Below are 12,587 nucleotides of genomic sequence, written 5' to 3'. Positions count from 1 at the left end.
CTGTCCACCCCCCCCCCTCCACAAGGACCCTGTTCAGCATCGCAGGTGAGGATGCCCTCCCCAATTGTATCCCACCGACCCAATATCTCAAGCTCCAGGACACTGCCCTTGAGGAGGTAGAGTTGGGATCTCTCGCTGAGTCCGAGGAGAGAGAAACCAACCCTGGAGGGTAAACAGACGAAGAAGAGGAAGAAGAAGTTCATTGACAATTTATTTTTATTTTATTATTGTAAAAATACCAAGGGGATGTTCTAACCCCCAGTTACCTCTCCTCTTCTTGTCTACGACCATGGCAAGTGTACATTAAATAACCCAGAACGTTTACTTACACACTTTAGCATGATATCAGGAATGAAGTTAGCTGCTTACCTTTACCAGGTCTTTCTTGAATAGCTGTTGCTCGCTTATTTCATCTGTGACCAATTCCCGCAAAGGCAAGGATACATGGCCAATGACGGAGCGTCGTTTAGTTCGACCAGCGTCTGAAACTGTTAATTTCAGAATGTGGTCCCTCAACTCCTTGGACGGCACCTGAAACAAGGGAACATAGTATAAGAGTAATTCAAAAAGAAACGAGCCGGAACTATAAAATGAGAACCTGTACCGTTATTACAAAGGTCCCGGTATTCCTGTGGCACTTGTCTCACTGCGACACAAGGCGGTGAATGGCCGTCTCGTAAAATTCCTGGGGCTGCGTTGTGAACCATTTCCGAACGTACTGTTTGACGTCATCGTCGAAGGTATATCGTTTACCTTTCAGAGCCTTCTTTACCTCACCTTGGAGTTTTTGGGCCGCGGTGACACTGCTTCTTCCATTGTAGACTTCGTCGTTTTGACTGGGGTTCGAAGTGATGACACAACGTCTCGTTTCCAGCGACCACTCCTGACAGGAACTCATACCCTTTCTTGACATAGGGCAGATGTTCGAAAGAAAGGTCCATTTGACATGCTTCATATGCTGGTTGAATACTGTGAGGCACCCATTGGGCGCAATTTTAGAGAAATTTCAATCTGTCGTCAATGATTGCGTCAACCGTTCCGACGCTCACTCCGACCTCTGCGGCAATAGCTGCTACCATAACTCGCCGGTATTGCAAAATGAGGTCATCCACCTGCTGGACAATGACATCGCCAATGCGGTGTGGCGTTACAGACCGTGCATCCTCGGCCAACGACCTTCCCTGAATCCTTTGTGCCACGTCTTGACACTTGGAATGGACATTTGTGCCACTCTTCGATGAATTTCCGTTCCCCTCACTCCTTCTGCTGCCAGGAAATGCTCTACTGTACATCCCTTTTGAAGCCTCCGTTTCAGCACGACTGGGTGCAGTGGACGATGAACGCGTGCGCGTGCTCACTCTGTCGTCAAGTGGTGTTCACCCACGTCCCTCCAGCGGCGATTTTAGGACCACATCGCTCTTAGCACCTTCTTCTTTACGATCCTTTCAGCGGTTTTCATTTTATAGCTACCAACTCATTTCTTTTTGAATGGTACTCATATTATTTTGCCGTTCTACAGGTTAACAACCCGTACCTCAAAGGGCTGCCTAGAAGCGAGTTGGATAGTAAAGGAGGAAGCGGGGCTGACAGTTTTCTTCCTGTAGTTCAACTAATAATAACACATATGTTCTCAAGTAAACTAACACAATATGAAACAAGTCGGCGATATTCACATAGACATAATACTCACAGGGCCTGTTAAACATTGGAGTAATTCTACACACGAACACGCGCGGGCGCGTGAATCTCCACATATACTTCAGCTGGACTGGCTCATTCATATCCACATGCAGTCTCACTCACTCAGGTTCACATAAACTTTCATCCGTCCTCCGACACATAGTGAACATTATTTTATGTACAGAAGAGTTCGATATATAAATATATGCATATACATTCTATTTACCTCTTTAAAAAAATCAGTAGGTAGTTCTTTTGTCTGTGTTGATAGTTAATTCCATAGCCGAGCAGAACGAATAATGAAGCCAATTTGATATGATGCTGTTGTTGCAAGAGGGTAAAGGACACAGCTCGACCTCTTTGAGCGGAACAGTAGTTCAGCGGTTGAAAGGGTTGAGGTGAATGTTACCTGCGAGGGATTTTTCAGAAAAGTAATATCTATTTGTTTACAGAGAGCTGTTATGGGGGGGGGGCAGTGACGTGGCTGTAAGGAGTAAGGAAATGCGCATAAACCATCGTAAACATTTCTAGCATGGCTCTAGATTGAATGGATATAGAAAGGGTAGAGGAATTTTGCTACTTAGGAAGAATGGTAAGCCAGGATGGAGGTGCTTTTAGAGATGTGATGAGCCGTATAAGTAAAACCAAAGGAGCTTTTGCACAGTTACAACAAATATGGAGATCCCTCACATCCGTATAAAAACGAAGATGAGGATGTTCAACTCAGATGTTAAATCTGTGTTACTGTATGGATGTGAGACCTGGAAAGGGACCATAGACATTACCATAAGGTTACAGACTTTTATAAATCATTGTTTGAGGTACATTATAAGAATATGATGGCCAAAGACAATCTCAAACAAAGACCTCTGGGAGGCCACAAGTCAAAATCCCATACAGGTACAGTTAATGAAAAGAAAATGGAGATGGATTAGGCACACCCTAGAAAGATCACAAGAAAGTATCACAAGGCAGGCATTGAGCTGGAATCTACAACGTAGTCGCAGGCAAGGCAGACCGATGATTGCCTGGAAGAGAACCATAAATAGGGAGATTGCTGGAATTAACAAGACATGGAAGGAGGTGAAAGCATTGGCGACAGATGGAATAAGTTGGAGAAATTTCGTCGAGGCCCTAGGTTCCACCTGGAATTAAAGGAAATATGTCAAGTAAGTCAAATAAATGTGCTCCTTACGGGAGAGAAGGAAAGAAATGATGAAGAGGTACTGAGAGGAGAAGAAGAAAACCCAAACCATGACAAAGCTACCCGTGGTCCTACAGAGCAGTAACGAAAGAAGAAAAGAAGAAGAATTTGCTCCTTAATTTACTCCTTAGTGACGCGGAATATTTCAGTGCCGAACTACATGCAGTGGACGGAGGTAATTCAGGCGTGAACAGTCAGAAAATTCAAAGATTGCTTTAAGAGCGAGTTCGCCGTGAAGTTTCGATCACCAAGCTGTGATCTTGCATTCAGGAGATGGTGCGTTCAAGCCACACCGAAGGCAGACCAGAAAATGGTTTTCCGTGGTTTCCCATTTTCATACCAGGCAAACACCGGGGCTGTACCTTAATTAAGGCAATGGATGCTACCATCCTAATCCTGTCACTTCCCCATTCTCGCGTCACCCCAAAAACTAGCGAAAAAATCGTTTTTACAACAGTTTGGGTCCAATTAATTTTCAACCGTTTCCAATAGAAAGTTTTCCTTTTTTTACAAATTGTTATACGTCGCACCGACACAGATAGGTTTTATGGCGGCGATGGGGTGAGAAAAGCCTAGGAGTGGGAAGGAAGCGGCCGTGGCCTTAATTAAGGTACAGACACAGCATTGGCATGGTATGAAAATAGAAAACCACGGAAAATCATTTTCAGGGCTTCCACCAGTGGGCTTCGAACCCACTATCTCCCGTATACTGGATAGTGACTGCACTTAAGCGACTGCAGATACCGAGCTCGGTGCATGCGTTGTTCCATAACACGATAAAAACTATGGTAATCGTTGACTCAGGAACTTTGAGCTTAAGATTTGGAAATACTACTTCAAAAATGTATTTATCACAAATGCCTGGTTAATGCGACCATCACCGGGCGAGTTGGCCGTGCGCGTAGAGGCGCGCGGCTGTGAGCTTGCATCCGGGAGATAGTAGGTTCGAATCCCACTATCAGCAGCCCTGAAGATGGTTTTCCGTGGTTTCCCATTTTCACACCAGGCAAATGCTGGGGCTGTATCTTAATTAAGGCCACGGCCGCTTCCTTCCAACTCCTAGGCCTTTCCTATCCCATCGTCGCCATAAGACCTATCTGTGTCGGTGCGACCTAAAGCCCCTAGCAAAAAAAAAGTGAGACCATCAGTTCATGAGAAAGAGAGTGCGTATTTTGGCGTGTTTCTTCGTCCAGTATTTGTTCTTGCGCACCATCCACTCTCATTCCTTATGCTATGCGCTAGCTCTCACATCGCTCAGTTCAGTCTGATGGAGTGCTGTTATCGTCTGAATTATTCAAAATTAATTACTTTACTTTCATTCAAACTGCATCGTGCTATACTTCCGCGCCACGCAATATGGTATCTCAAAGTGACAGCGAGTCAAGTAATAACTAATCGTAAGAAGGCGTTGGGAGTTGGTGGTACATACATCCTCTAGATTGCAGCAGAAATTTAAGTCTATAATACGCTCTCAAGCGGAAGGAGATTTTCTTGCAATCTGCATTACGTAGCACCGACACAGGAAAGCGCTAGGAGTGCGAAGGAAGCGACCGTGGCCTTATTTGAGGTACAGCCCGGGAATTTTCCTGGTGTGAAGTTGAGGAAGAAAGGCAGAAACTTTGCCTTGAAAAATATATCGTTTCCATCTCAACAGCTTTTAACCGTTTCAAGCTAGAACAAAATGAAGTCTACACCAAGCATGGAGATAGGCAGCTTGCGAAGAAATAGAGGTCGGCGTCAAAGGGTTAAATAGTAACCTTGCTACAAGTTCAAATCAAAAGGTACGATTTCCTAATGTTTTACACGTGAATAAATATAGATAACTCAGGATAAATAAAATTGCCTTATTTCGGTATCACGCCTTTATTTTTCGATACCACCTAAGTTATTCAAGCGTTTGTCAGCATACAATGACATCAGAAAACGGCTTCCTATTACTTGAACACCCCAAACTCATTCATCCCTATACGTTCCTTCTCTCGTACCATTCCATCAATAACACTGTCCGGCTTCATGCCTAAATGGTTAGCGTGCTGGCCTTTGGTCACAGGGGTTCCGGGTTCGATTTCAGACAGGGTCTGGAATTTTATCCATAATTGGTGGCACGGGGACTGGGTGTATGTGTCGCCTTCATCATTTCATCCTCATCACGACGCGCAGATCGCCTACGGGCGTCAAATCAAAAGACCTGCACCTGGCGAGCCGAAATCCTCGGACATATCCCGGCACTAAAAGCTATACGCCATTTTATTTCATCAATAATACTGACGAATTCGTCTCATGTTGATAGATGACCACACCCCTCTTCGTTCTTGACAGTCATTCGAATCAAATTAACGGCGCCATTTCACACTTGTTTGACATACATCTCGTTCTTTCCTTACACAGACACGATCTTCCTGTGAATGTTGTCAGGTTCCACGTGAACTACTCCCGTAACCAATAAATCGGTAATTAGTGTTTTGTAAATATCACAGTGCCAAGCGAGCTACGCTCCTTAGATAGCGGGAAATAAACTAGGGAAAATTCATTTTGACTTACCCTCGAACTATTGGATTATTGCGTTATTACCTGAAAGACGAAAGTCTCGTCGAAATAAGGGTTGCACGTCTTTCTCTTCTGGCGGGATTGTAGTTGTCTCCTTACATCAGGGATAAGGTGCAACCTGGGAACAAATTCAGCAGTCATTAGCAGTAAAACATGCTTCAGGAATGTCAAACGAATACATTGATAAACGGTGCTGTAAGAGACAATGGGTAATATTCATTCTCGGGAAATATTGAGGTTTTTATTTATTTTATGTGTGTAATGATTAATATTTTTTTATTCTCATCAATGGAATATAGTATTCTATAATGACAGTAATGAGACCTGTATTTATTATCTTCCTTCAATTTCCATTGCTTTTTCCCATATCTTGATGTTGTGGGTAGTGCAATTTGCATCTAAAGGTCATAGACACGGCCAAGTTTTACGGCCGAATGTCCTTCGTAATGACATCTCTATATGAAGAGGTGAACCTAAATAGAACGTGTGTTTGTCATTATTGCCTGCATAGTGTGTTGTGTTTAAATCAAAAGGTGTGATCTAAGATTTACACAAACACCTTATCTAGAAGAAAGAATCAGATGCGTCTGATATTCCCATCACGGCAAGTAATCCAACTAAGGAGCACCTCAGCCGAAGGTAACTGCAATATTCACTCAAAGCAAGAAGCAGGAATTTATTAGTCCTGTATTTATAGTAACAAACAAGAGTTAGTATCTATAATTTTGACCATAATGGTCACCAAATCAACTTAATATTAACTAATATTAATTACTTTTCCCCGACATATATAGCCGACTCCAATGCAAAACATTATCGGCCGAATTCATGCTCACTCAGTTTATCTTCGGCCATGGAAAATGTAAGTGCTACTTCGACCGCCTTAAAATTAGCATTGCAGGCGATTACTTGTTCTTTTGTGGATCTTCATAAACGCTGGACGATTTACTGTTCGACTGTGCCGTGTTTGAAAGGAAAAGATGCGAACTTGTTACCTAAACATTTATAATGTGGAACTTTCAAAGCCATTATACAGCCTGATTAGGAAATTCTGCTGCTACAAACAGTTCCTTAAGTTCATTCACCATATCTTCAATAATTCACTTTCCTAATTTTGTGTCAAGGACCAATAATTAAAAATAAAACTGATCAAAACTGTAACCCCAATATACTGAACCATTCTGTTCATTACTTAATAGACGATATCTAACGCAATTGTAATATTGCGCAACATGATGCTAAGTATAAGGGCGTGATGTAGTATAGAATGCGGGATCTTGGGAATGATTCCCGAGGAAGGGTGTGACCATGCATGAGTGGAACAGAAGATATGTTGGAAAAGGAAAGAGAGATAAGAATTTTGTTTTGGGAAGTACCATCTCACCTTAACAACATTTAAAGCGGGAATAGTCATGTTCACCACGTCACAGGAATCGCGTGATATTTCCTCTATCTGAGGGTTTTCGAGTATAATAAAATGACGAAAATTATCTCCAGAATTTTAGGAACCTAATGATATGTTTAACGCCATTAATAAGTAACGAGATTGATAACTTCCTATTAATCTAACCACCGTGGGTGGCTGCATACCAAACTCAAGAGTGTTTGGTGGGAATTCACACGGCGTGGCTTCGCTTTTTGCTCACTATAAGAGATGAGAGATTGTCAGGGAGGCATCTCATTCGACGGTAAGGTTGCTGCTGGTGCGTGTCGCGGGTCTGTCTGTGTTATTGCGCCATAAACCATTGTCTAAAACAAAGACTAAGATTACTTATGGAGTGTTTGCGATAATTTCATTTGAACTGTAGATATGTGAATAATAGTTTTCAGGTGAAATGAGATTTGATTCGCCGTAGTGTGGTCATGAACGTGTAATTATTGGATTTGAAACTTTGCCTATGGCATAGACTTCGTCACAGATGTGGTACGGGTCAGCTCGTAGTAGGATTTATATCGTCAATAGACTGTAATCTGCTAAATGAAATTATTTCTGTATTCCAGAAGAACGCACGTGTGTAGTTGAGTTAGAATAATCAGTTTAACTCAACGAATAGGCTATGAACTCATGTATAAATAAACCTAGACACGCCCCAGTGCGGGTTTCATTGTTAACATTATATTAAAGAGGTCTTAAATTCAGTACGTTTCAAACTTGCCTAGAATATGCAGGAAAGGGCGTCTGTATAACGACTGTGCTGTGCGGGTTATTAACTTAACATCTCATTCCATTAAGTGTCGTAACGAGTTCGAGGCCGAGTGCAAGAAATCTTCAAGCTGGTCTTCGGGAATACACCTTCAGAATGGAGCCACCTACGCTGATTCGAACAAGAGGATCGTCCCAGGTCGACATCGTCACCATGCTTGTCTGAAATGGCAGAGCCGAGTTCTGAAGGAGGCAGGAGAAGGTCACCGAATATGAGATAAGTGAACCAGACTTGTAAGCATGTGGTAGGATTCGCGACAGTTACGCAGAAATTTGGTAATTAAGTATGTAAATATTAGTAGTTGAGCCTTCTTGGCAATTAGAATACGACTTGATCATAGGCCATCAGGCTATTTATCAAGATGGCTTTTAAATCATTAATGTTCTTAATGTAAGACATTATTTAGGGAATAGTAGGGTGCGTTATATTATTTTGTGGATGAGAAGAAAGCTAGGAGTTACTTGAGGTTGTTTATTTTAGCGTTAGATCAGAATATTCCCTACTGTTTCGTCTTCAGGTTAAATTTTGTTGTAAGTAAGGATCATTTTGGAAAGCTTATCACTCTCTCTTATCAGGAAGGATAGAAAGATCAGTGTAACGTAGAATGTGCATGTTGCCTGGGCATGATTTATTTGCATGTTTTCATTTGATTAAATTCTGCTGAGAAATTAAAACCACAGTGTAAGCAATGTTATCAAAATCTCGACCATGTTTCACACTGCCAAAGATATAGAGTCGAACCATGGGTCTGGAGGGTGTCTGGTTACGCCATATGTATACAGTGTCGTGATTTTATGAGAATAGTACAGTATAGTACTTTGTATGAAATGAATTAGACATCGAGGTGGTCTGATAAAAGAGCCAGATATGTAGAATGAGAATTGATTCCTTACTTGTCGTAATAAGTTGTGCAGAGGCTCATATGCATGTCAAGATAAGATGGAAGTGTAACGCTCTTGTGTAGTTTGGAGACAAAGAAAGCAGCCGGGGCATGGTCGGTGTTAGCCTCTGTTTACTATTATTTTGTGTGTGTCTGAGAGTTCCTCGCCCTCCTGACGACTTCAGGTCATTGGCACAATTATCGCCCCTAGGGGTGACAGCCATTTTTAAAAAGCATGCAGTAGCTCGTTTCTTCTCCTTTCAGAAGAGATGTATTTGTTTGACAGAGATTTTTTCTTTCTTCTTGCTGGTTCACATTTATGTGTATATAATATGTGTTATCTTTGTATACTAGTAGATTCGATATTAATTATTAGATGGTCTGGTAATTATGAAGTTTACCCAGAGGATGTGAGTTCACATCCCTATGATTTTTATATGAAATCGGGCAACAAGTATCTTCAGTGTTCGGTTTTATTTTAGTTGTCTTTTATAGAGTTTAGTGTTTCTGTTTGTATGTAAATATCTCCCAAATATAAGAGAACCTTAATAGTAAATTTATTTCTGCGAAACGTCCCTAATCCCAGCACCATGTTTTATTTTGTAGGTCCAATGGTGAGGTTCACCGACTTTCTAGTTGGTTCATTCATCCATCTGTCAGCACGTCGACATCGTTTTTATTTTTATCCTTGTAATTTATAAATGTAAGCCGTTTATGGCATTTTATCTTCGCACCACGGGTGTGTAATATTGTAAAGAAGTATTGTTACAACAAAGATATATGAACTGACTATGCTTTGCCAATTAAATAGCTAAATACTACAGAGTTCCTCATTTACGAAATTAGATTATTAGAGTAATATCCCTATCCAATTATACTCTCGTCACAAGAACCCGAAATGCCCATTCGCCGGTTGCAGCTCTGCTGGTGTAATTTGTTTTATGGACAGGTAAGCAGGTAAGTTATATAACCCACTATTGTTTCATGTGTTTGATCCGTTTATTTCGCACTGTAGGGTATAATACTCATGCGAAATAGGGTTCAAACTGTTAGGATATTTAAAATAAAAGCAATATTAACACCATGAATGAACTCACACACAATATTTACAGGAGAAGATTGGATAAAACATGATTTTATTCATGTTTGCACTTTTAATTGTATTTTATTGTATTGTTTGTAACCACTTTTATGTTAAGGAGACACATTTTGAAAAGATCTAATACCTTTTGGTGATTTTCTCCTGTAATCTTAAGAAGAGAATATTAACATATTCTTGTAATTGTACAATCATGTAACATTGTCTAAACATAGCCATTTTAAAGTAATTTTCTCCTGCGATAAATTAGTACCGTGAATAGTGGACGATGCTTCTCGAAGATTTAAGGATGAAATGAAATCTGGAATGTAGTGACCAATCTGTTGGTACGAACACTGCCTGTTGAGCCTGATAAAATGATGCAGTTCATATTGCTATGGTCATGCATCACTTCGGACTACAATACGACTCCAGATGTCAAGATGAAATGGCACCAAGTCCTGTGCAACAACGACATTCCAATGAATCTAACATGTAAAGTCTAAGGCACAGCAATCCTTTACGGAGCTCAACGCTGGCCTACAAGATCGAAGCATGAACAGGTACTTCATGCAATAGAAATGAAGATACTGCCGTGGACCAGTGGCTTGATTACACCAGACCAGAAATTCTCAATGTCTGGTCCTCGATCCCTTGGGGGCCGCGGCGATAATCCAAGAGGTCCGCAATAATAAAGTATAATAATTTCGTGTGGCTATTTCTAGCCGAGTGCAGCCCTTGTAAGGCAGACCCTCCGATGAGGGTGGGCGGCATCTGCCATGTGTAGGCAACTGCGTGTTATTGTGGTGGAGGATGGTGTTGTGTGTGGTGTGTGAGTTGCAGGGATGTTGGGGACAGCACAAACACCCAGCCCCCGGGCCATTGGAATTAACCAACGATGGTTAAAATCCCCGACCCGGCCGGGAATCGAACCCGGGACCCTCTGAACCGAAGGCCAGTACGCTGACCATTCAGCCAACGAGTCGGACAAATATAATAAAGTAATCATAATGTATTTGAAGAGTGAAATTTTATTGTAGGCACACAATTCGTAGACTATTATACTGAATTTACGAAGTATGTCTTGACTGTTGTATAATTTACGTCCTACAGTATACGTAACCCTTAAATTGGCCGATAGATGGTACAAGTCAGCAGCGGAAAAAGAAGAAATGTGGTACTACAAGGCATTGTAAGTGGTTCAATTGTGAGACACTTGGAATTGCTAGTATCCACACTCAGACCATATTTTCCGTCTCTGGTTGAGAACATCTCGTGGATCTGAAATCCCTTCTGAGAAACTGAATATTAACTGCCCTGTCTTGAGGAAGATCAACTAACCAAAGATTCTTGGCAGAGGGAGAGTGAAAAATAAATTGAAGTGAGATATGGGTGGAGAATCAGATGCAGATGCATGTTTACTCCAGGAAGTTCCGTGAATGTTCTACAACCCCACGTCTCTGATCGTCTTTTGGGTCCGTGATATCCTCTATAACCTAGAAAGGCAATATTGCGTTTAATGCCTTTCATGACAGCATATCTGTGTGAGTGCACTTTTTCTGCTCTCACACAAATGAAAACGAGATACAGATACACAGCTAATTCAGAGGCTGATTTTCGGTTCCAGTGACTACGCTTGTAGAACGCCTGGTCTTTGGAAAACAGCACCATCCGTCCCATTGACCCAACAAACGCAACAAGGGAATTTTCTCAAGTAAGTTTCCAGATCCGGACATAGTTTTATAATTTCTCTGCATTTGTAAAGTATTTTTATGAAAATGAAGTTAAATTTTCAAATAACGTTAACAGGCCTACATTTGTCCTAAATCACACGAATAAAATCATACATGGTATCATTACAATTTCTTTGTTGTTGTTCACTGAATGTAGCATTGTCTTCTGTGGCTAAGGGGTACATGATATGCAAACGATATTCTCAGGGGCCTCAGGGACAAAAAGTGTGTGAAATCGTGCACTGGACCATAACAGGAACGATGTGCGGAAGCAATTCAAGGTTGCCCCAATCACAGAGAAAATGCGTAAAGCACGTCTGTAATGGTATGGGCATGCACTCCGTAGCACTGAAACCTCAGTTGCAAAGACTGCCTTTCAACTGAATGTGGAGGGTCGCCGACTTCGATGGGCAACAGAAACATAAACATTGAATTCATCAAGAATACAACAATTCTCCCAATATACCCGGGAAGAAAAAGATTTTTTTTTTTTTGCTAGTGGTTTAACGTCGCACCGACACAGATAGGTCTTGCGGCGACGACGGGAGAGGGAAGAGCTAGGAGTTGGAGGGAAGTGGCCGTGGCCTTAATTAAGGTACAGCCCCAGCATTTGCCTGGTGTGAAAATGGGAAACCACGGAAAACCATCTTCAGGGCTGCCGACAGTGGGGCTCGAACCCACTATCTCCCGAATACTGGATATTGGCCGCACTTAAGCGACTGCAGCTATAATAATAATAGTAATAATAATAATAATAATAATAATAATAATAATAATAATAATAATAATAATAATGGCGTATGGCCTCCGGAGATGCCTGGTGCAGGTCTTTTCTAGTAGACGGCCTATTAGGTGACCTGCATTTCTGTGAAAATGAGGGTCCTACCTAGGATGATTTATAATGTTCAATACGCCACACACACCCAGCCCCCGGGCCATTGGAATTAACCAATTAAGGTTAAAATCCCCGACCCAGCCGAAAATCGAACCCAGGACCCTCTGAACCGAAGGCCAGTACGCTGACCATTCAGCCAACGAGTCGGACACTGCAGCTATCGAGCTCGGTAAAAGAATTATTAAAGTTAGGGCAATTTATAAAGAGTATGTTTCTAATCAAGGGATGCGTGTGGCCCACACAAGGAAATAAACTGAAAAGAAAATTGAAGAAAAGCGTAATGAACCAAATATCGAAAGTATTTCGTTCAACTGGTTACAGGAGCTTTCAACATGCTCTGAAAGATAATAATCACTAGCACGTAAA

The 12,587-nt window shown here is 41.6% G+C and overlaps 1 protein-coding gene across 1 annotated transcript in view; it reads right to left on the bottom strand.

The window, feature by feature from the left end:
* The window catches only part of LOC136873672 (synaptotagmin-15-like), a 137,265-nt gene that overhangs the window by 44,258 nt on the left and 80,420 nt on the right, over positions 1-12,587 (bottom strand). Inside the window, exons 6-7 of the mRNA XM_068224953.1 lie at positions 5,456-5,549; positions 370-531 (exon numbers count right to left, since the gene is read on the bottom strand). Coding sequence (XP_068081054.1) covers positions 370-531; positions 5,456-5,549 — 256 coding nt within the window. The remainder of the gene's footprint in view (positions 1-369; positions 532-5,455; positions 5,550-12,587) is intronic.

The sequence above is a fragment of the Anabrus simplex genome, chromosome 1 (assembly GCF_040414725.1).
Source record: "Anabrus simplex isolate iqAnaSimp1 chromosome 1, ASM4041472v1, whole genome shotgun sequence".
Taxonomy (NCBI): domain Eukaryota; kingdom Metazoa; phylum Arthropoda; class Insecta; order Orthoptera; family Tettigoniidae; genus Anabrus; species Anabrus simplex.
Note: the sequence above shows the minus strand (reverse complement) of the source record. Positions and strands in the feature narration are given on the sequence as shown.